At 38.8% G+C, this 24,584-nt stretch overlaps 1 protein-coding gene across 1 annotated transcript; it reads right to left on the reverse strand.

Annotated features, from left to right (window-relative positions):
• Positions 1-604: 604 nt before the first annotated feature.
• STEAP4 (STEAP4 metalloreductase) lies at positions 605-22,570 on the reverse strand. Its single transcript, XM_057733999.1, has 5 exons — positions 22,459-22,570; positions 7,769-8,223; positions 6,258-6,785; positions 4,827-4,991; positions 605-3,468 (listed from the first exon to the last, which is right to left on the reverse strand). Exons 2-5 carry the CDS (start codon positions 8,219-8,221, stop codon positions 3,205-3,207), a joined length of 1,410 nt encoding a protein of 469 aa, XP_057589982.1. The 5' UTR covers positions 8,222-8,223; positions 22,459-22,570; the 3' UTR covers positions 605-3,204.
• Positions 22,571-24,584: the final 2,014 nt, after the last annotated feature.

The raw sequence follows: 24,584 nt of genomic DNA on the forward strand, positions 1-24,584 counted from the left end.
CAGGCAGATTCTTAACCACTGCGCCACCAGGGAAGCCCTGTTTATCTGTTTTTATTTTGCTTTCGAAAGAATGATAACACCCATCAGGGCTGCAGCTGTTCAGTTGTCCAGGGTATTTCCTGTCTGGTCCCACAGGTTGAAATCCAACTTGAAATCAGTTCTACCCATTCAGGCATTTGCCCCGTCTGGGTGGCATCCACCTGAAGGAAGAAAGGAAGGATGGAAAGCCTTTTATTTCTTCCACAGAAGTCCAGTGTGGGATAGTCTACCCCTGCCTCTGTTGGGCCAGCTGATGCTTTCCCTTCTATGAGGGTAAAACTGAAACATGCAGGAAATCACGTGAAATCACCCTGCGGAGCACAAACACGTCACGTGAAGCTGCAAATCCGCTAAGCTGCAAATCCACTAACGTGCTTTTCAACCCCTGTACTGCCTCTCCTTTTCCTTCTCTCTGAAAGGAGCTATTTTTAGTTCCAGATGCTGCAACTACTGTGTTTCAAAACTACTGTGTTTCAGTCACTTTCTTTGGAATGCTGATGAGTCAAAACCAGAATGATTACAAAACTTGAGAGATTTTTAAAACAATGTTTAATGAGTACACATTTACAAAAGCAGTCATCCCTTAGTATGGGGAAAACATACGAAAATAAAAGGTCTATGATGTAATAAAAATTTCCCTAGAATACAGAAAACATAATAACAGTGAGGAAGTTTAGTCTGACTTTTTAATATAGAAGAATAGTTTGGAACAGTTAAAAGGAATATAGTTCACCCAACACACCTATTTCTATCTGTTTCAAACTCATTCTTTCCACCTTAAGTAAACTGGGGGAGTCAGCTGTGTTAGGATGGGCACGTTGGTTTGTTGGTCTGGGAAGGGCGGACTTAGGGAGGGACGAAAGGAGGGAACTGGCTGCTCTGGTCAGCGGTGGGGCTTGGAGCCCTTGTGGATGAGGCTGAGGGTCATGGCCAGCAATGCACAGGGATGCCAGAGCCACCAGGGGCGCTCTGTAACATCTGGCTTCCTGGGTGGCTTGTGTGAAGTGCCCAGGTGGAGCAGTTTTTAATCCAAGAGTGGCATTTTCTGTTTTTAGTGAAGAACCATGTAGGCAGTAAAAACATTACTCTTTTACCAAAAAGGGAACCTGGTTAACTCCAAAGGCTTTCTTTAGATCAACCTGGATAGTACTTAACCTTTCATCAACCAATTCTCTAGCCAAAAGCAGCTGCCAACCCTAGAATACTTGGCTGTTTTGCATAAAATAGAGGGATGAGTAGTGACAAGCTCCCTGCCTTTCTCAATGAGGCTCTAGGGTCAGCACCACATACCACAGTTCTGCTCAAAGTCTCAAGCTTTTTTGTATCCTTGCTTGGGTGGATCAAGAATAAATTAACGGAGTATATATTCTGTGTATCTTCTCGTTAACACAAATTGAAATAAAAAACAAAATCTGTAAGGGTGTAATGAAACCAACACTCTTATTCAATGCCAATGGTATTGACTTTAGAAATAATTTGGCAATATATATCCAGTGCTATTAAAAGTTCTTTAATTTTTAATCCCAATTCTTCTCAACTATTCTGAGGAAGTAACTTATTTATTCGTGTTAAGATATCCTCTGAAATGTTGTTTTAGTAAAAGATGGCTATAATCTAAATGTTGAATTAGGTCAGTGGTCAAATAAATGCATATTTGATGTAATATTATGCAGCCACTGATTCAATACATATACCATGTAAGTAAGTAGACAAAGCCACAGTGTGTTAAGTGAAAAAGGAAGCCTACAAAACTGAATATCCAGTATAGGTAGAACTATTTTCAAAAAGTTTTATAGAAAAATACCCCGTATTGTGGGTGATGTTTTAATATATTTTAATCATTTTGTATAATGTCATAGAATATATGATAATAAAAATAAAAAGTAAAAGAAACGGCCTTTGTGGAACAGGCAGAAAGATGTTGAAGCCCAAGCCTTTTGGTTATTTCGGCCTATGGGAAGGTCATATAAGCCTCCTCTCAGCTCCATGTGTGAGCCAGGAAGGCCAGTCCCGCGGCAGGTCACCTTGGAAATGGCATCATCAGCACAGAAAAGCAGAGAGAAGGGTCCTGCCTTCCAGCAAGGATCTGAGAGAGAACCAAGTCTCCTATGACAACCATTGCTCATGCCTCTCTCCTCTAAGACACCATAATTCTCTCTCATCTGTGTATCGGTCCAACTTACACTTTCATTATTCATTTAAATGCACTGCTTAAATTTACAACAAACTATGACAAATTACAGAAGCTACTTTTTTATACTAGGAATTCATTTCACAGATGATTAATGTTGAACAAAATTTGGAATATATTATTTACAAAGCATACCACAAAACCTAAATAATACCAAACCTGATATAGTGCAACTTTTACAAAATTTATTTAAATTTTGGTTTATCTGAACTTTTTGCACAAGGGCTTTTATCAGCTCTTCTTTGCTTATTGTACATTGAGAAAATCCAAGTGGATAGCCCTCATTTTTAACTCAGTCTTTCCTGTACCTATTCCTTTGTGGAGGAAGGATCTTATGACAGCTGTATAGATTTTTATATATCCAACCTATGATTACTTCCAGTCAGTTGTGATATTTTTATTAAAATAATTCCCCACACTACACATCCATATTAGTAAAAGCCAAATCAAAGAGCACACGCAACCATAGAATTCACCATGGCAATGTTTATGATAACCTGCACTTGCAAAAACCAAACTAAAAATCTCATTCCTTTTATGGATACTTCCTGGGCCCTCTTCTTCAGACACATCTAATAAAGTCTTTATCAGCGGCCACCATCTTACTGTTTTCTCTTTCACTCCACTCAGCCCTTGAACCAGAGAAGGAAACTGCATGTACTTCTCCTGGATTTCGCAAGACATTAGGTCATGCATGTTGCCCACAACAAAGAAACTTCTTAGTGTGAAATTACAAAGCTAATCGCAACCTCAGCACCTCCTGCCTCCAGGAAAAGGAGAGGCAGGGACCAGCACTGATTCAACACAGACCTGAGATCAAACGGTGTCCATTTCTCAAAGTCAGGCATGGTTTCTTTCTCTGTTCACAAACTTCAGCCCATGGTGGGAGAAAAATGCTTTCTTCACTGCACCTATTATTATTCTCTAAACATACAATACCATCGTTAAGAAGTCCAGGTGAATTGAGCTTTGCTTTAAATATCTGTGTTTCCATTTAGTGCCGATTCTGAGAATTTCGGGTTCCTTTCCCAGCCCTGGCGGATCCGTGTAAGGGTCTTGTCTATACATGGCAGGATGAGGATGAACTTGATCACCAGCACCGTGCAAGGGATGATCAGTGCTATCACGTAGGCTGAAGGAAGATACCAAACGAGGCTCGAAGGACTGAGGAATCTCTTTCCGCCGTACAGCAAGGTGTGGGCTGTGCACAAGATCAGGGTCAAATAACCCAGTTTGGACTATAAGCAAGAAATGAAAACATATGCATTAATACTGTTTACATTTTCACATGAAACACTAAGCCAATGAAGGGTATTTGTCAAAGCCACAAACCTTTGAAACGTAATATTTAGAACACTGCTAAGTACTGAAAAAACATTAACTCTCCTTATCAGTAAATCATTTAAAAAAAGACTGTGCTTACAAATGACATGGTGGTTTCATCTTAATCTAACTGGATGGGAAAGGTTCCCAGCAGTAAATTCTTTCGCATTAGAATAAATAAGGTACCTTCTTCTTCAATGGTAAAACTCTTTTCTGGATCACTTTTCCTGGAGGCCAGAGATGAATAAGACACAGTGTGTCCTCAAGAAGCACCACATTAGTATACAATGCTGGCTAAAAGCAGATGCTAGCTAAATTCTATGGCAATAAAGAGCAATTAGCAAACTTTACTTTGGTTGGTTGTTTTGGCTGAAAAACAAAACTCAGTGTTTACTTCCGTCTTAATGTCTTGAATAAAGGTATAAACGTGAGAAAATGTTGACTGCATATGGTCCCTGGGAGAACCACAAGACTTTTGAAATTCAAATAATTCCATAAAGTTCAAATCTGATTTGTTACTAATAGTCTCTTCTGTTATACTGGTTCACAAGGAGCAGGCATCAGAATCACGCAGAGGGCTTGTGCAAATGATCTCCTGGCAAACCTCCAAAGTTTCTGATTCATTTAGGTCTAGGTGGGGCCTGGGGATTTGTATCTAACATGATCCCAGGTGATGCTGCTGCTGTTCGTACAGGTACCACACTTTGAAGACCACTGGTCTATAGAATTAGTTACTAACTGCTTTTAATGCGGTACCTGGTGGTTGATGTTTGGAAAAACTGATTTTCCCTCTTACAGACCAGCATTGAATCTGGTATGATGGCAGTCTAGCATATCTTGCTTTGAAGGTTTTAAAGATTATTGCATTATATGCCTTTTCATAACAATAAGTCCATATTGTAAAGCTGATTTTCAGAAGTAGAAATTTGGTGTTTGGGTTTCTCTCCACCTTGCACCGAGTACGTCTCCACACACAGAGTTTAATAGTAGTTGGTTCTTTTTACTGTATACTCTTACCTGTGGCTCTGAGAGTGGTCAGGAATCTTGGCAAAGGATGCTCTGCTAAGAAATTAAACCATTATGGATCTGCCTTTTGGTACCAGAGTTTAGCATTTTCTAATTTGAACTTGTTTCAGTAGCTATATTTATGAGATTGCTAGGGAAGGGATGGAGCAAAATGAAAATGCATGCAGGTATGAGAGAAAAGTGAGAATATTTGTAAAGTCAGAATGATTTTGTACTGTAAAGTAGATTAAATCGTGAAGTTCTTTACCTGGACGAATCGGAACTCTCTCCAGTTGACCATGTTGCTAACTGATGGCAAGGAAGTGATTCCCAAGAGTACGAACAGGAAAAATCCAAGCATTCCCAAAGCGATATATGAATCGTTGAGCCAGGCAGTAGAGGTACTAAATGGGTTTTCTTTCTTGGTTATTGTCTAAGAAGAGTTGCAAGCAATTTTTAAAAATTCCTTTTTTCACAAACTGCCCAAACTTTTAAGGGGATGAAAAAATACCTCTGCATGGTTTCTTTGCTCAAGGCAAATTGTATAACAATTCTTAACAATCACTGAAAATAGTTACACTTAGAAAAATACACTTAGATATTATATTTTTTGATAGAAAAAGTAATTGGTTCTATTGGGACTTTATTATGATAGTTGACTCCAGGAGTTGTGTAGAGAGTTTTAATTGACCCTATAAATCTTAAAACAAAATAAACATTTACTTAAACCTTTACCATATGGCTTCCTGTTCCCTAAGCAAAAATTGATGTTCTCAAATGATTACATCAGGATTCTGTTTTCCTGCTTTATATGCTGATTATTCACACACATGAAGTTTGAGTTCCTTCATGTTTTTTATGTTGTAATATAGCATCAAGTCTGTTACACCACACCTTGAGAGAAATCTGACCCCTGTGACATGACTCTTACCTAAGGACATCCCAGGTATTTGTTAGGGAAATAATGTAAAGAAATCCACAGACATACCATCAAAGGGTTATTGATTGATAACTTTGAGACTGCAGTAAGATTGATCAAAACCAGTTATTTCCAAACTAGAACTGATGTACAGAACATCCTCTGGGACTGCTTTAAGACTCCCTGAGTTGATTCTCTCTGAATATTTTGACTATGCAGAAATAATATTTGACATTTCCTCAGAATTGTTTTGTTTTCTAGTTATTGAGGACAGCATCCCACAAGTCAAATATTAATGGAGTTATAAGCACCCTTTTGTGAATTTGTTTACATTCCTATGACACGTTTGGACAGCCCCCTCACTTATAAGATGGTTGGTTTTGACTTCCAAAAGGAAGTAGCATGCATAAAAATAGAAACTTGAAAACACTTTGGCTTCCATTTATTGCAGTAATTCAAATAGGTTCGTTAGGTTTTCCTGAGCCCTCAAATCTGTTAGTTTGTCAGTATCTCAGTGGGTCCTGGGAATACAGATATGGGCTCAAGTGACCCTGGGAATCTAACTTTCATTCTCAATAGTTGTGTGAGACTTCAACTGGATTCATTAAAAAACAAAACAAAACAGACCCCCAAAGCAAACATGAGGTGTCTAATTGTAGCTACTTTAAAAAGGAAAGATACTTAGAAGAGTGATTTTCTACAACTGTGAAGTGGACTATGATGTAGCAGGATTGCTCTTTGATTTCGAGCATAGGAGAATACAAATGAGTAAAGATTTACCTGGGCAGTGGTTCTGTTGGTCAATGTCCATCGCACATAATAACGAATAGGGATCACAAGTGTGTAGAGGACATGAAGGAAGGCAAATCCCAGTGCTGTCAAGCCAAGCTGCTTCCTGCAGAGCATCCAATGGTCAAGCCAGTCTGGGAATCGGCGGTATTTTGTACCTCGGTGCAGCTGCAGGATGGCCGCAATAACACCAGGGAGGTAAACCAAGGCAAGCAGTATAAGTGCTGCTATTGGAAAGACACGATTGGGAATAGAAATAACCAGGCGGAATGTCCTATCTTTTTTTCCATAAACATAAGGGTGGATTATTTCTCTTATTACACAGTAGAAAAAGAAGAAGACACACAGAATAGCAGACAAATAGAAGGGGAACTTCCACATTGGAAATAGTTGCAGTGGGTAGTCTTCAATTTCACTGGCTGCCATGAGAGATCCTTTATCCAATGGAGTAAGTCCAAGACTACGAACAATATCCATCACTCTTTGCTTGGCTTTGCTGTCATTTCCGCAGACAAACACCTGGGTTAAAATAATTTTGTATTTATTCTTTCTTCAGTAATTATTTTGAAAGTCTGTCCTTAAGCACTGTGCAGGACAATGCCGTATGGTAGTTAACAGCTTTTCAAACAACGCTGTAGAATGGACATATTTAACAAGATGATGATTTAGACTTGCACCTGTGTGTTGGATAGTTAAGTACCAGGGTTTTAAGTTGAACGTGACTTTAGGCATATCACAGTGATATGATAAGACTTGGTTCTCCACTATCCAAACAGTTTGAGCTCTCTTCTGTATTCATGGCTGCTGTATCACTTATGGATTGCTTTTGATCTCAATGAATAAATGGAACCCATTTCATACAAGGTGGTGGGAGTGGAAAGGATATTCACCAACAATGTAGTGGTGATGGGCATTTAGGTTGCTTCCATGTCCTGGCTATTGTAAATAGTGCTGAGAGAACAGCATCGACATATATACATTACCAAATGTGAAACAGATGGCTGGTGGGAAGTTGGAGAATAACATAGGGAGATCAACTTGATGATGGGTGATGCCTTAGAGGGCTGGGATAGGGAGGGCGGGAAGGAGTCGCCGGAGGGAGGGGATATGAGGATATATGTATAAATACAGCTGATTCACTTTGGTGTACAGCAAAAGCTGGCACAACAGTGTAAAGCAATTATATTCCACTAAAGAGCTTACAAACAAACAAACAAACCCCCAAAACCAATGTAGTGGTGTTATTTTCTAGTACTGACAAGAGGCCTCCAGAGACTGACGCCATTGGGTTCATCAAGCTAAAAGCTGAGGGTGCAGACAGTGGGCGATGAATCCCTACAACTGGTTACCCTACTTGGTCAAACCCTAGGACGTTATTCGTGACACATATTAGCAGGATGAAATGTTTTCTTTTAGAATTATGCTATGGAGTCTTTGAGGTAAGTGCATATTAAAACATTCACATTTTAAAGATGGAGTGTGAATTTATGGTTTAATCTTACCTGCCGACTTGCATCCAGTGCCCCTGACTGGAGAGCCCAGGCTGAGATAGTGTTAAATGCTTTTACCACGTGGGCGCCTGGCACCAACTGAGCAAGGTGCTCTGCGTTCGATTCTGGATACTGATTGATTTTGAGATTGTTGCTGACGTCGACCAGGGTTTTCCCATGGAGAACCTCTGTGAGCTCTGTGAGAAAATCGTAATGTTCCCTGTGGATTGTTACGATTATAATGTCAGATTTCTGGGCCGCTTCTGAGTAGCTCAAGACTGCTGCACCGTTGGGCAGCAGACTGGACATCCGGGGGTTTCGACTTCCAAAAACAACAGAATAACCACCCTGGAGCATTTTAAGTCCCAGTGATCTTCCAAAATCTCCAGTTCCAAAAATACATACAGTCTCTTGCTTTTCTGAAGCACACATAGTGAGAGGAAGTGCATCTGCAGTTTTCTCCATCGCTGAAAGAGAATAATGCAAGGACCCAACAAAATAAGAATGTTCTTGAAGAAATTAATGAGAATTATATACAGGAAACAGTGATTAACTGATGTTGTTTGAATCTTCTAATGAATTATCTCAAGCATATTCCCTACAAAATTGGGAAGGACTAAAAACGGCCTCTCATTCTCATATATCTTATTTAACAAAATCTTCTATTGCCTAAAGAAATGCTGTAAAAACCCAAGATGCTTACTGGTTGCTGTCTTAAACTATGGATTCTATCACAAAGATACTGCATTTATTGAACACTTACAGCTCCTAAAGATCTCAAGAGCAAAATCTGACAAAGGATGCACTAATAAGGAAATTATCGGCCAATTCATTTAGGTTCAGTGATACAAAAATCCCAAATTAACCAACAGAATCCGCCAGCCTGTTAAGAAACAGTGCACATTAATCAAATGGGATTATTCTAGGAAGGTAAAGATTAGTTCTGTAAATTCAATATTAGAAAATCTATTAATAGAACTCACCATATAGGAGATTAAGGAGAAAAATATGGCCATATTTATGTATGCCAAATGGACCTATGTTAAAATTTGACATTTATTCTTGATTCATATTTTAAAAGGACCAGATATTTCCTTAACATACAAAGTGTCTCTCTCAACCTAAAATCTAGTATCATGCTTAAAAGAGAATTACTAGAAATATTCCTAATAAAGTCATAAATCAAGACAAATATATATCTGCTATGGTCACTTTAATCATTATTGGTTGGAACTTCTAGCTAACACAGTTAGACTGGAGAAAAATTAGAGGTACAGACATTCAAAAGGGGTTGCAGAGGATCAAACTGTAATCTTGGAAAACTCAAAGTCAACTGAAAAAGTGCCATGCACATAAATACAATTGAACATCTTGTCTGGGAACCCAATTAATATCAATACTCTTCCCATATGAAAAAATAAACCAGTTTGAAGATTTAATAGAAGGAAGGGCCCTATTTATGACTGCAACAAAATAGAGATAATATTTAGGAATAAACTTAAGAAAATGAGATATGTACAAGATCTATATGAAGAAAAATTTAAAATTCCCCTGAGACTCAGAGAAGATTCATATAAATGGAAATGTACAGCATATCTCTGGATGGGAAGGCTCGGCTTCACAAAAATGTCCGTTTTCTCTGAAATAATCTATAAATTCTGAAAAGTGGGCTAATCAATGGGGACTAGTTCTTTAAATATTAACATATTATAAATCTAAAATAAATAACATGGCACTGTCACAGGAATAGCAAAATGTTCAGTGGAATAGACTAAAAAAGTTCAGAAATGAACCTATGAAATATATATGATAAAGATGGCATCTCAAGTCAATGAGAAAAAGATGGCTTATTCAGTAGCTAATATTGTGACAACTAAATAGCCAATTGGAAGAACAAGTTTAATCTATACCTCACATTCCTCCTCAAGGTAAATTTAAAATATATTAAAGATTTAAATGCATTTTTTAAAAAATGGAACTATAATAGATCTAGAAGAGGCCATGGAGAATTCTTTTATAACCTTAGAGGGGAAAGGCCCTTTTCTTATATCATAAATCCTTGAAACCATTAAAGAATAAAGGGATAAATGTGATTACATAATAATAAATAATACCTGCAAAGCAAAAAATTATGGTAAGTGAAGTCACAAGATAATCAAATTGGAAAAATATTTTTAATTCACACAAATCAATAAAAAAATTGCCCATTAGACAATAGGGCAAAAGAATATGAGATGACAGTTCATCCTAAGAAAATAGGACTTTTCAATATAATAAAATATTTCTTAATCTTATCCAAAGTAAAAGTAATGCAGGGTAAAACTAAACTGAGATACTGTTATAAACCACGTGATTGAGTTGTTTTTTAAGGTTTTGAAATTTAAATTAATAATAAACCAAAGTTCTTGAAGTTTTTAGGATCTAATAAAATAATCTAGGGTACTCTCTCCATTTTCAAAGAATATTATTTCTTCTTTCAGTATTGATTTTTTTCTCAAAAAATCTTCTCTTCCCAATATTGAGCATTTAGTTTAAGCTTTTAGTTAACCTTTTTTTTGGGGGGGGGAGGGAGTGTAGTCTCTTGTGTTCAGTGATGCATCCTCAGTGCTGAAAAGAGCACTGACTGTGATGGACCAGGACTTCTTGATAAATATTTGTGGGATCATATTAGAAGAGTGGAATGTCGGAGATGGAAGCAGCGGTTTTCTCCGTGTGCCCCGTGCAGTGTGAGGTGCATGTGTACAGAATGAGCACTGAGAGTGAGAAAAGAGGAGGTGAAGGAGAGAAGTGGAGGCAAGGTTTTTAAGGACATTGCTTCTACTGCCCAAATGGGTTTAAAGTAAAGCTTCATGCGCTTGATGTGGAATTTCAAACCAGACCTAATCACTGTTCAGTTCCTGCATATGGTGAATTTCTTGCAGATTGTAAAGCCTATGAAGCTTGCAGCTTTGAAACAGGATTTCAGAAATTTGCCCTTTCCATTTTAGCCTATGGAAAACACCTGTATTTTGTTGTTGTTGTTGTTTTTGTGTATTTGTTTTTACTGAAGTATAGTTAATTTCCAATGTTGTGTTAGTTTCAGGGTACAGCAAAGTGATTCAATTATACATACATATATATATATTCTCTTTCAGATTCTTTTCCATCAGAGGTTATTACAAGATATTGAATATAGTTCCCTGTGCTATACAGCCGTCCTTGTTGTTTATCCATTTTATATATCGTAATGTGTATATGTTAATTCCAAACTCCTAATTTATCTCCCCCCACCCCCACTATCCCCTCCCCTTTGATAACGATGTTTGTTTTCTATGTCTGTGAGTCTATTTCTGTTTTGTAAATAAGTTTATTTGCATAATTTTTTTAGATTCCACATATAAGTGATATCGTATGATGTTTTTCTCTGTCTGACTTACTTCACTTAGTATGGTATTCTCTGTGTCCATCCATGCTGCTTCAAATGGCATTATTTCCTTCTGTTTTATTGAGTAATATTCCATTGTGTGTGTCTATGCATATACATATATGTATATACATAGACACACACACATATATATATATATATATATACCACATCTTCTTTATCCTTTCATCTGTTGATGCACATTTAGGATGTTTCCATGTCTCAGCTGTTGTAAATAGTGCTTCTGTGAACATTGGGGTGCATGTATCTTTTCAAATTAGAGGAAAGGAATTCTTACCTGAGCTTATGCAAAGGTGTGTATCTATATCACAAGCAGACTGTTCAGACCTCTGTAGGTAGTTAGAAGTCATAGAGAAAAGGGACAAGAAGTACAAGACTTCTCTATACTTCCACAGAAATTCTTTGAATAATTGAATTAAGCACAACTGAATCATTTTATAAACTAGCTGGTGACTGATATCCTGAACTATATCAGAGAAGGGCATCACCTTATATAGGAAAACACCTGGATATGATTAGGGCTTATCATGTGGAAATGGCAGCTGTGCCTTTGAAAAACTCTTAACAGCATCTACAAATGCAAACTAGTGTAGCAATTTATATTATATTGCTAATCAGTTAACAACTAGTTGTTATAACTCAAACCCTCAAATTGCTGAATGATGCCTTAATTTTTCTACTTTGTAGAACTGGTTTGTGAGTGTATTGAAAGAATACCAGTGTGCCTGGCTTTCCCCTCACTTTTCTCCATTCTTTATCCGGATATATTATTTTTCTCTCTCTTATATTGGGATGAACATTTGCAAGCAAAATATAGATTTGACAAAGTTGCCGGTGTCCTGCGATGAGATGGATGATGTCTTTATTAACATATTATCGTTTGGATCACCTTAATCAGTTCAGAAAGAGAGGGAGTCCAGGCTTTATTTTGACCACGTGGCCTCTACATTCATCTATTCTAACCTGTCTAAACTTTTTTTTAAAAAATGAAGATATTAGCTATACTACACCAGTATTTTTTGCTCCACTTACTAGCTGTGTGACCTTGGGTAAGTTACTCAAACTGAGTCTCAGTTTCATCATCTTTAAAGTAAGAGATCTGTAGTACCTACTTTAGAGACATTGTGAGGATCAGTTGAATTAATGTATCTTAGAACAATTCTTGAGGCATAGTAAGTACTCAGTAAGGTGGCTATTATTATGATAGTATTTAATATGCTATAATCATCTAATTCATCAATCTATTAATGATCTAATTAATGTAGTCTTTATATAAATTCTATAAATTAAGGGTTAATTATGCTTCTATAACTGTGATCATTGGAAATATATAAATTTTATCTGAAATAGCATTCAGTAACTCTTGAGAAGCTTCTGCTCTCCCCACTTATTTCTCATAAATAAAACCCTATAGGAAATGGCTTCAGAGCATATGAATTTATCAAAACACAGATGTAAAAACAGCTCAAGTGTGAATTTCTCTCATTTGTAATTCTTTCACATTTTATTTTAATATTTTCCTCTTGAAATGCAGCTTGGCAATCCAGTATAACACACTTGGGCTGTTACCCCAACCATTAAAATTTATTTTCACTCTTAAACCTTCAGAGACATCCCTGGGCAAATTGAAGATACAAAAACAGTAAGGAAATATTAAAATATCACTGGTGGAGTTAATGGAAAGAAATACAGTTATTCCATTGGGCAGTTAGTTACTCCGTATCAAATTGTAGAAGTTCTAAGGTTGATAATTGTGTTGCGCACATCTTGAGTTCCACTTCAGATCCTCCTGGTTCTATTTCTAGTCCTTGGGCAATAACTGAGCCCTGCTCGGTTTCCACTGCATAACAGAGGCTCATTTTGGGGCTCTAGATCTTTTATCTCGACTTCTCTGATACCTGCACCTGTTTGGTACTCAGACATGTATAACCATGGCCCCATCATAGACCAATGGGGCACAGGACTTCATGGATACGTGCTTTCCCTTTCATCTTCTGGAACACAGTTCTGACACATTTCATAAGGCTCCTATGAAGGTCCCAGAGGAATAGAGCATTACTCATCTGAAACAGTGGCCAACTTAATGGGCTCTTATCCTGTCTTTCCCATGTTCCCTGGTTTAAGCCCCTTGTCCCTCACTCCTGATCCCTGGAGTCACTTTCATAGTAAACTAACTGCACACAAGCCTTTATCACAGGCTTTGCTTGTGAATTAACCCAGGATAATACAATATTTTGATTATCATTATGTTTTTATGGTAGAATAAAAATGATCAGAGCTAAGATTACCATAACTGGTATGATGAAATGACATGTAAAAAATAAAAATGTTAGCTAATTCTTTGGAGGAATTTGATTCAGCACTTTTGGAAAAAATATCCTAATAATAGAAGTTCATGAAAATGAAATGTATGCATACTCTAAACCACGAGGGAGATCTTGTTGAGGGTGTATTTTACACTAAGTACCAGGTAAAGAAGGAAGTTACACCCATTTCAGGCTATTTGTAACTCAGAATAACTCCCATGTATAAACAGGGATGTATGGAGGTAGTAAGGTTTCTTGTTCAAAGACTTCAAAAAAACTCTCCTAGTCCTCTTTTATTCATAGATGTAGGATGGAAGGAATCAGGAAAATAAGAAAAGTGGTAAACAGGAAGTAGAGTCATTCAGGCAAAGTTGGGATAAGACAGTTATGGCATAGTGGTCTCCTCTCCTTACTTCAGCTCTTTCCAAACCTCAGTTACATGACAGGAAACAAAACAAGACTCGCCCCTGGTTTGTCTCCAAAATCTCCAGATTTTGCTTTCTATGGAAGCATCTCTCAGAGAAGGAGGCCAAGACAGGTAAAGTGAGCCCACAAGATTGTTTATATAGATTAGAGATTGGCAACCAATGACACAGATGCAAAGGTGGCAGAGGCACCTGTGAGGGCCTGGGGGCAGCCACCACTAAGAGGCATGAGTGTGTGTGTGTGTGTGTGTGTGTGTGTGTGTGTGATGAGGGGGGACTGGTGTGGGTCATGCAGAGTTTTGCCCATCATCTCCCTCTGTCTACAGATCCCACCCCAGGCTCTGGGAACCTAGGGCGGCATTCTGCTGGATGTTCCCAACTAGGCATCCCATGAGGATGTTAGGGCCAGTCTGGCTTGTGCTTTTACTTCTCTCATCTCCCAGAGGTCAGAGGTCAGAGAGGCCCAGAGGATTCTAGCATATTAAAAACATGGAAACATCCAAACAGAATACAAAAATTTCATATTTTAAATACTTATATTTAACAAATCAATGTTATTAGCAAAGAAACCTTTTTATTTGAAATAATTATAGATTCACAGGAAGTTTAAAGATAGTACAAGAGGTCCTTTTGTATCCTTTACCATTTCCTCCAGCATTTACATTTTACATAGCTAGGGTACAATATGAAAACTGGGATCCTGACATCAGTGCATTGGGTGTGTATAGTTCTGTGTCATTTATCCCTAGTGTAGGTTCATGTACCCACTACTGCAATCAGGATGCAGAACTATTCCATCCCTACCCCTTTACAGTCATACTTATCCCCCTCTCTGTCCCCACCCCCTACCCCTGGAAGTCATTAATCTGTTCTCTACTCTGTAATTTTATCATTTTGAGAATGTCCTATAAATGAAATCACACAAAGTGCAGCCTTTTCATACTGGCTTTTTTTCACTTAGCATAATGCCCTTGAGATCCATCCAAGTTGGTGCATGTGTACATAGTTCGTGTAGATAGTTTGTTCCTCTTTAGTGTTGAGTCCATGGTATGGACTTCTTCATTTGCTTATTTGCTATTTGAATGTCCTGTTTGGAAGTGTTGGAACAGGATTACACAATTTGCATGTCTTACGTGCTTTTACTTAACAAATCCATGCTATTAAATGCTCGGTTACCACTTCCTGAGATTCTGAATCAATTATTCTGAGGTAGGGCCCAGACATCTGTATTTTTTAAAAAAAACAAAACTCAGACAAATCAGTTCTAAAGAGCTGAGAACCACTGGAAATGGGAAAAGATAAGAGTGTCTTTTTTTGGAGAGGGATGGTGGGGAGGGAAAAGGCAGAGGGAGAACAGGCTGCGGATGAGCTTGTAAGGGGTTGTGGAAACATTTCACCTGCTTTACAATTTCTTCCTCTAAGTAATCATTAGCTGCGTCTCATAGCCTAGTATTCCTATTTTTATGAAAACTGGAGGCAAAAAGAGTGTGCAGGCCCCCCAAGGAGAGGGTCAAGGGATGCCAGACATAAGACTTGGTAGGCTTTGCTCTGCAGCTCCCTTAAGGAAGCTTTGACGAGTTGTCTTCCATGAGCCACAAGTTATAGGTTGATCAAACCCAGCCATGAATCTGCTACAGTTACTCCTTCATAGCACCTCTCACACGGTGCCAGACAATATCCCATTTACATTTGGATGAAACCAGTATTGAAGACATTCTGCCCCTTTCTCCCTTTGAGAATTCAGCTTTGAATTCTGAAGTGATTGTTCACACAAGGTTTTGAATTCCTCCTACAGTATCCTCTCCGGACACCCCCCCCCCCCCCCCCCCACCGTCAGGGTTGTAGCACATAAATCCAATCATCTGGGTTGGCACCTCCCTGGGAGTCAGAATACAAATAACACTTTAAAACTCTATACGATGTGACAGGATTTTTCGTTTTAATTTGATGCCTGTAAACAGGGATTTTAAAAAATTCCTTCCTTCTGTTTTATTATTCCTTCTGAATTTCAACCTGAAAGCCCTAGATGACTTGACAACATATTTGTAATGAGCTGAAGCCCATCAATCAAATTTTTCCTTTCATCACCAGGCACAGGGGCAGGAGGGAGTTCTGCAACTAGGCCAGCTTCCTCTGATTCAGTGCATTTGTTTTAATATATCCCAGGGACAATTGGAAAGCAAAAAACAGTAGAAAAAAATAGTTTTAAAAACTTACAATAATACATGAACCCATCCAGTTTATTCACTGAGCTGTTGTATTTAGTGAGATCAAGGCTCTTGAGGGAAAGCAAGCATGCTCACGTTCAAGCACATATTCTTTTACTGACAGGTATATATTATTGTAGCAAAATCAGAAGCCCTTGGTTTAAAAAAGACTATTGATTGTAGTTTATTGGAAAATGTAATGTGCCCATATCAATGGAGTTTTACAATTTTTTGACAGTACAGTCTTCAGTCTATATATGTTATTTGAAAATATAATAGTATATTTCTTATTTTAGCCTGGTATTTAGAAGTAGCTCTGTTAATAATAGCTATAGGCTAACATAAATCTATCACTTAAAGCTTTTAATCTAAATAAAGAAACCACTGCAGATTGGTTGCTGAAAAACTGATTAATTATTTCAATTGTTTTGGGGGAAAATGTTATGTATCTCATAGTACCCTAATTTATTGATGCTTAGTTTTTATGCTAGCCAATAGAATGACACAAAAGGAAACTAATCTTAACTTGTACAGTTTGATCAAGTCACAAGAATGTAACTAAATATAACCTTTACATTAATGTTCTATGGGGATATATATCCATATGAATTGCTAATAAGTAAAACTAGCTATGACATGCTGCAGCTAAAATGATTCTGTCAGTAACATTTCACTATCATCCAATGAATTACCAGGAGAGTGAGGTAATGCAGATCTATGTTATCTATTTTAATTATACTTTAGGAGAAAATTTATTTTTAATATGAGTTCTTTGGTGAAATTCTGGTCCAATTAAAAATATTTTTAATACGTGTTTTCACATTTAGATCTCAGCTGCATCTGTCAAGATAAATGAAGATTATTTTATGATTCCCTGACCAAGAATTTCATCATGTAGTTTCATTATCCCCTGTCCAGGCTGGTTAGTTCATTTGATTAAAGCTGGGGCTCATGACAGCCAGGTCAGGGATTCAGTCATGTCTGAGTTAATTTACCTTGACCTCTGTTTACATTCTAAACCCTGAACTTCTTATAAATCTGTCGTTCACCAAAGAGTCAGCATGTGAATCAGGACCTGGATTGTCACCATCAGAAATACAACTCTATCTCATTGACTGGGTGGCATTTGACTCGTACACACTACCTGAGCATTTGCTTATTGGGTAATTTGGTGATCACAAAAATCCACTTAATATTTAGTGTCAATTAGTGGGTTTTGCTTTTCTGGGCCTCCTATAGTCAGAGAGATTTAGGAAGTGATTTGATCATTTCAGAATTAACTTTGTTTAAACAAATTTCCTACGGATAGTTATTTATCCTCACTTTGAGGTCACTGGGAATTATCTCAACATTGATAACTGCCAGCTTAGTTTGGAGGTAGAGCAGTTTTGCTGTGGATCTGATCCTGTTCCCTGCCTCCCAGCATCTGCTGTTGGGGTAACTCCAATCTGCTTCAACATATCTCCTTAACATTTTAAGAAATCCCCTGGGGATGGTTTACATGTCCTTTATGTAGTCTCCTTTGTCTTCTTTTGGGTACATTTTCTTCCATTTCTAATTTGGCCCTGGAAGCAAGAATTCCCAATGGCCAGAGCACCTCTAATGCTTGCCAAGACCCCAGGAGCTCCAGCTGCGAGCATGATCTGGCCTTGCAGCGGCTCCATTTCTTACCCCAGGAAAGAAAGTACCCTTGAAACTCCTTCCCCCTTCCTGTGTTATACTCTGATATACAAGCCTGAGAGCAGTGCTGGTTGATAAATATATTTTAGTGTAACTGCTCCTCCTTTATAATTCCTAAGTTTTTATTCTCAGCTCTTTTTGGTGGTGTGGTGTGACCAGAGCTGGCTTGCCAGCTGGAAGTTTGAAATCAGCCATGGTGGGCGCTTTCATACCATGGAAATCAGCAAATGCTACAATTCAGGACATGTTTTTTTTCCTTAGAGAGCCATTTACCAACACACCACTGGCTCTTTCTCTGTCTCTCATCCCCTTCTCCCCAAGACTCTGCCTGTGACAATGGAAACTGGAAAATAATTGAACTGACAGGATGATACACTTTCCCAATCCTGACTTTGCACTTTAAGCCTTAAAATCTCTTTCCTTAGAGGCCCCCCTTCTAGGAAGGCTCCTAGGTTCTTATTGAAAACAGAATCCATGTGGCTTCCCTACCCCAATGAAGTTTCCAGAGCCTCTCCACCCCACACATGGAGTTAACACGATTTTGGCTGTAGGTCTGATACCGCTAGACTCTTGGTTCTCTCAGGGAGATAGATACAGGACCTCTTTGTGTCCATCATCCCCGAACACATATCTTCCAATTTTCCAGATGTGCATTAAAAAAAAAGCACAGTTTAGGATCTCAGTCAAGGATAACCATTATTAACTGCAGTGAACCATTTACCAACTTGCTAATTGCTTTCTCCTCAAGCCCCTCCCATATCCCATACCACCTAAGTCAAGGCAATTAAATAGGGTTAAGAAATCATTTTAGTACTTGGGTACTGGAGAAGAAATAAGTAGAAAGATGATCATTTCTATAATAAGAATGATTTGATGTAACTTAGTTCCTTTGAAGTGTTCAATAGGCTTCATTTCTTATGCCATGCCTTCAGGTATTAAAGAAGGGCTCAAGTGTTTTACTTAAGTTAAACTAATTAAAACCTTAAAAAATTCAATATTGCAACTTTCATGACCTCAGTTAAATGCTTTAATCGCATTATGTCACTCTTTAAAATGAATTACTCTTTAAAATGAATTAAATTCCAAAGTATTATAGTTACAAATTTATTATGAACCTTACTCTGGATAGCAACATAATAGGGTTACTAAAATTAAGGTTAATGAGAAGAAATACCAAGGTTTCTGCAATTTCTTTATCCTTTTAAAAAAGTTACAAAAATGTCCACTACTTACTTTATATGTACTATACAGTATACAGCAGTCTCATGCTTCTTCCCAAAGGGCAGGACACTTTGACCCTATTAACTAATACAGTTCAGGGGGCATCTATGCTTATAACCTGCTACACCCATAATGATCAGCATCTTTTGAAAATAAAATTTAGTGTTAACAATATTTTGGTAGGATTGCATGTTTTTGACAGATTTATTGAACAGCCTCCCTGTGCCAGGCACTGTGCTACACAAGAGGGATAAAGTGATAAACTAGACTGTCCTTGTCCTCATGGGGCTCCTGACTTGGGGAAGATGTAGACACATAGTCAAACTGCTGCAGTACAACATGTGAAGTTGTTGAACATACAGAGAATGGATGCTAATCTGCCTGGAAAGCAGGACAAGAAAGTTCACCAAAGTCTGTGCATAATTGCTTCAGCCATAGGCTCAAAACTGTTTCCACACCATAAAATGAGAAGTATAGATGAAAGATGTATAATCAGTGTAGACCATTAGCCATGCCCTTCTATTCCCATGCTTCCCAGTGCTTGTGCCATCACCAGTGAAAACCTGATTGGAACGCTTGGCTTTGTACTTGATGCCTTCTTTTTCCTTCAGTATTTGGAGCTAAGGCAAAAGAGATGATCTAGTGTGTTGTTCTAATAACCCCTCTCTAAGAGGTGTGCTATATAGTTATATTAAGTTACCTCTTAGCTTTCTTTTTATTCAGATTATAATTCCTGACTTTCCAAAATTATCCTTTGCACACATTTGCCTTCCTTATAAGATGAAAAGTGAACTTATCTTCATCCTGACATGAAGACTGATCATGTAATCTACACTTAAAAGAAACATACTTCTCTCAAAATAACTTTTCAGAAATATGCAACCATCAAAGTTCAGTATGGTAAGGCTTTTTTTTACACATGGCAGACTACACTCTTCTAGACCAATGTGGAGAAGCATTCAGATTAGGATGTCATGTCCTGCCTAGTTAATTAGGGTGGAAATACTTCTTTAAGTAGAACATTGTATATTTTTTTTTTGCAGTGATGTATTTCGGAAAGATGATCTTCATACAGTGTAAGCATTCTTTGTTCCTTTTTCTATAATGGTTTTGTAAGAACATATTGCTTATGTATGTTGGCCAAGTATGTTTTCTTATCATGCATTTTTTCAGCATTAATTATCCTTTAGTTATTTACTTAGTTTTATTCCTTGCATATTTGATTTCTTCTCAAACAAAAGAACAAGTGTTAATTCAAATTATTTTGGAAATGACCTAAAAGTCATTCAAAATATCATGGTAGGTTGAACACATCATGTGGAACTGTTCATAGTTAACTGTCTTCATAGTTAACTAAGGACCCATTCTCTTTGGATGTACAAAGCACAGAAGGATGTACAAAGCACAGAGTCTAACAGGTGACTTCAGAGACCTTGTAAACCTTATTTCTATTACTTTTGGCCTAACTACAACTTCAAAAAAAAAAAAAAATCCCACAGAGAAAACTTCACTATCCACAGCCTGTCATAAATTCTTAGACTAGGAATTATAGATAGATGCAATTGACCTCTTCAGAGGACAACCCAGAGGAAACCTACAAGGTGCCCTGGAAAATCTTCAAGTTTGAAGGGTGATTGTATTTTTTTTTTTTACTAGCAGCTTATTAACCTAAGATTTTAAAAGGAAATAATTTTTAAATAGCGGTTGACAAAAGATCCAAATGACTTATAAAGAGAACTGGATGGTGAGAATCGTGAAACACTGGATGTGTTTCTGAGGGTGACTTCAGAATCAACGACTCAGGAAACTTTAAAAAGAGAATCTGTACCCTTTTGATAATGTCATGAATAATGGTAGAGTGATGTGGGGTGGTCCTTCAGGGGATGAGGAAATGTTGAGTGACTGCTCAGGGTTTCTTCCATTTTGAAATACTATGACAAATGAATCTATATTTCTTAAAACTGTTCAGAGCAAGGCTCAAGGCTTAGGGTTTTCAGTTTATGAACAGGCTTATAAAAATGTATTTGGTTACTTCTAACAGCAGTTAGCAAGCTTAAGCAAGGCAAGAATCCAGAAATCATTCTCAAGAAAGGGGTCAGGCCTTGACCATGCTGGTTTCTGAACCTCAATTTGCTCTGAGAACTTGGACAACACCATCAATGTTGCCGAATGGAGAGAGTGTTATGACCCAATTTCTCCATACACATGTTCCATTTACCTTACAGCCTTGAAGCCTGGTAAATAGAGAGTGCTTCATCCTGTTTTCTGGGTTGGCAGTGTTTGCCATGCAGGTAGAATACAGGCAGGTGGAATTTCATACCATGCTAAATCACAGCATTCTGAAAAACTCAGGGCCTTGCAAAAGGCCATATCTCAAAAAAGTTACTGCTTCAAATAAATGTGCCATTTTATAAAATTACACTGACTGTATCAGAAAAAAAAAATGTTCTTTCATGTGAGTGACATTTATATGACTGCCATTTATAGGGAATAGGACAGTCTAACAGCAAGGCTGAAGAATTGGTTTGGAAAGCTGAGAGTATTCTCTGAATGATAAATGTGGTACAAGCCTAAGATACTCAGTGGGAAAAGACTGTCTCCACAGCTGGGTAGTTTCCCTATAAAAGTGAAACCGGCATTATTATGAAGAAAGTAATTACTTGGCTACACTTACAGCATTGATGAAATTTTCAGTGTATTTCAAACCTGCAAGCATCTTTAGTCATGAGTTTTCACCTTGTTAGAGTTGGATTTTGTGGCTTCTCTGGTCCTAGAGCCTTTTATTTTATATGTGTGGAAACTGAGGCTGAGGTGTTGAAGTTCTAATTAGAACTAGGAGTAGAATTCTCCAATCCATCCCTGCCCTAATCTCCATCCAATTCACATTCCCTTACACCAGTCATCTTTTAAAGAAAGTTTCTGAATTACTATATAGAGGAAAAAAACTACCTTCCAGCTGCCTCTGGACAAACAGGGAACCAAAGGCTTTATTTACTCTCCACAATCAATTACATTCCAAACAATATTTCTCTGGAAAAGCAATCAGTCGCTAAACTGCAGAAGGACATTGGAATCAAGATCAAGGATGGAAGCGGTTGGAGATATCAGGACACATTTTCAGCTCTTGGTCAAGAAGCGGACTCAGATCTGAGATTGCCTTTACCCAGAAGTAAGATACAGAGAGGAATCCAAACCCCTAAGTCTTCCTCCTCCGGGTTCCTCGGCACCCTGGGGATAAAACTCCAGGAAGCCAGCCTATTGCTGTGTCGCCTAACTCGTCCGGCCACACCCTTGATTGGCCTGGAACCTTCTTCCCTGGGCCAGCGGGTTTGCAGAGCGGGGTCCTGGAAGCAAGGGTTTGAGGTGGGCGGAAGCTGATTAGGGAGGGGAGCCCTGTGGCGAAAGGCGCAAGGCGAAGACCAGCAGCAACGTGACCCACCTGCGGGAGAGAGGCTTCCGAGGCGGCTGTGGTCCAGCGCGGCTGCTGCGGGACGCGCCAAGGGCCGGGCCGGGAGGGGACGCTGCGCGGCGCTCGGGCTCGGGGCTGGGGCTCGCTACTCTCGGCGGTATAAGAGGCCGGAGAGCGGAGGGAGGGCCCGCTAGATTGCGTAAGAGAAGCCGTGAAGAAAGCGTTTCCAGTAAGAGTTCAAGCTGGGAATCTCTGGCAGCTGGAAGGACCAGAAATTCTGGTGCTGCCACTGCAGCTGTTGCTGCTGATCTCCAGCCAGCGGGGTTTTAAAAGGGTTTTCCCCAAAGCCCTTGGGATCTGTGCATCCCAGGCAGACTGAGGCTTGGAGAGGCTGAGGAGGACCCCTTTCCTGAAGGAGCCAGAGGGGCGGCTCTGAAGAGCTGAGAAAACAACACCTGGTTTAGGCTTCCAGGCATTTCCCCTGTGCCTGGAAACCCTGTTTTGTTTTGTTTTGTTTTGTTTTTTTGGGTGGGGGTGGGGTCATAGCTTGGGTGGTTTTGAATTTGGAGGTCTTAATTTAGGTAGATTAAATGGTTCAAAAGAAACCAAGTGAAAGAGAGGGATGAGGAGGAGGATACCTTATTATTGATATGTATCTGTATCTATATAATATTGCATAATAATACGCAATAATATATATTGGACTGATATGTCTTTCTACTTAGGAAGAGCTCAAAAGCCACAGCCATGGTGCTTTGAGATTTAACTCACCATGATAATCTGGGCGGCAAAGCACTCCTGTACCTCGAAACTCTGTGGTCTAGAGCCCAGAGTCTTCCCAGTCTGTCTCTCACCAGTCACCAGGTCTTAGTGGCATGCTTGCCAAGGCCCAGATGTTCAGCCACATGGGGGCCTTTTCCCAGCACTTTTGAGCCAAACCCTCTGATGCCTGGATTGAAACTCTCCCCAGAGCATCTAGTGGAGTCAGCTCAGACCCCATGTCTTCCAGGAGGTCTTCTCTGAGCCACTTGTTACAATTAATCTTTTCTTTCTCCATACAGTTTGGTTTGTTCTTCTAATACAGAGGTTAGGATACTTTGCCTCTTAATAAAAGTTATTGTGTCCGTTTCCCATTCTTTGGGTATATGCCCAGTAGTGGGATTACTGGATCATATGGTAGTTCTATTTGTAGTTTTTTAAGGAACCTCCAAATTGTTTTTGCATAGTGGCTGTACCAACTTACAGTCCCACCAACAGTGCAGGAGAGTTCCCTTTTCTCCACACCCTCTCCAGCATTTGTGGTTTCCAGACTTTGTGATGATGGCCATTCTGACTGGTGTGAGGTGATACCTCATTGTGGCTTTAACTTGCATTTCTCTGATGATTAGTGATGTTGAGCATATTTTCATGTGTGTAGCACAGACATATATATACTACCAACTGTAAAATAGTCAGTGGGAAGTTGTTGTATAACAAAGGGAGCCCAACTCGAGGATGGAAGATGCCTTAGAGGACTGGGGCGGGGAGGGTGGGGGGGACTCGAGGGGGGGGAGTCAAGGAAGGGAGGGAATACGGGGATATGTGTATAAAAACAGATGATTGAACCTGGTGTAGGAAAAAAAAAAAAAAAAAAGTTATTGTGTATCTCCTCGCCTGGTCTGCAAGCTTCCAGGGTTGACACCATATCCTTTTCAGCCTAGGAATTCTCTACCACACCTAGCACAGCAGTTGACATATAATAGGTACTCAATATTTATTGCACTTATCAATAGATCTACTGCCAATTATTATATTTTGCAAAAAGCTCATCCGGTAGTATTCTTTGGGCAAGGAAGAACTTAAAAAGGTATTAATGGCATCTAATTTTCCCAGTTTGAAGACTCTCAGGGTGAGAGAAGGAGTGTAACTAGGAAAGAAGCCTTCCTGCTGTGTCTCTAAGAGGCCTCACGGTTGATCAGCACAGTTCCTGTGACTTGCCCCTGGTCTAGCATCTGGCTTTAAGCCTTGTGGGCACAGAAACTTGATTCTTAGCACACTGAACCTGGTACTTACAACTAGAATGCTGATTTGTTAGTTGTCAGTGGACTATAAAGCAGTTACTGTGAAATACGGTCGCTGAGGGCACCAGGCATTCTGGCCACCACATGCTCTCCCAG

This window comes from Hippopotamus amphibius, chromosome 4, assembly GCF_030028045.1.
Source record: "Hippopotamus amphibius kiboko isolate mHipAmp2 chromosome 4, mHipAmp2.hap2, whole genome shotgun sequence".
Lineage (NCBI taxonomy): Eukaryota > Metazoa > Chordata > Mammalia > Artiodactyla > Hippopotamidae > Hippopotamus > Hippopotamus amphibius.

Coding starts and splice junctions, on each gene's coding strand:
- STEAP4 (XM_057733999.1), bottom strand. CDS start 8,221: ATGGAGAAAACTGCAGATGCACTTCCTCTCACTATGTGTGCTTCAGAA. Junction 6,786..7,768: donor CACTGGATGCAAGTCGGCAG/GTAAGATTAAAC, acceptor ATTTTAACCCAG/GTGTTTGTCTGCGGAAATGA. Junction 4,992..6,257: donor CCAACAGAACCACTGCCCAG/GTAAATCTTTAC, acceptor AACTCTTCTTAG/ACAATAACCAAGAAAGAAAA.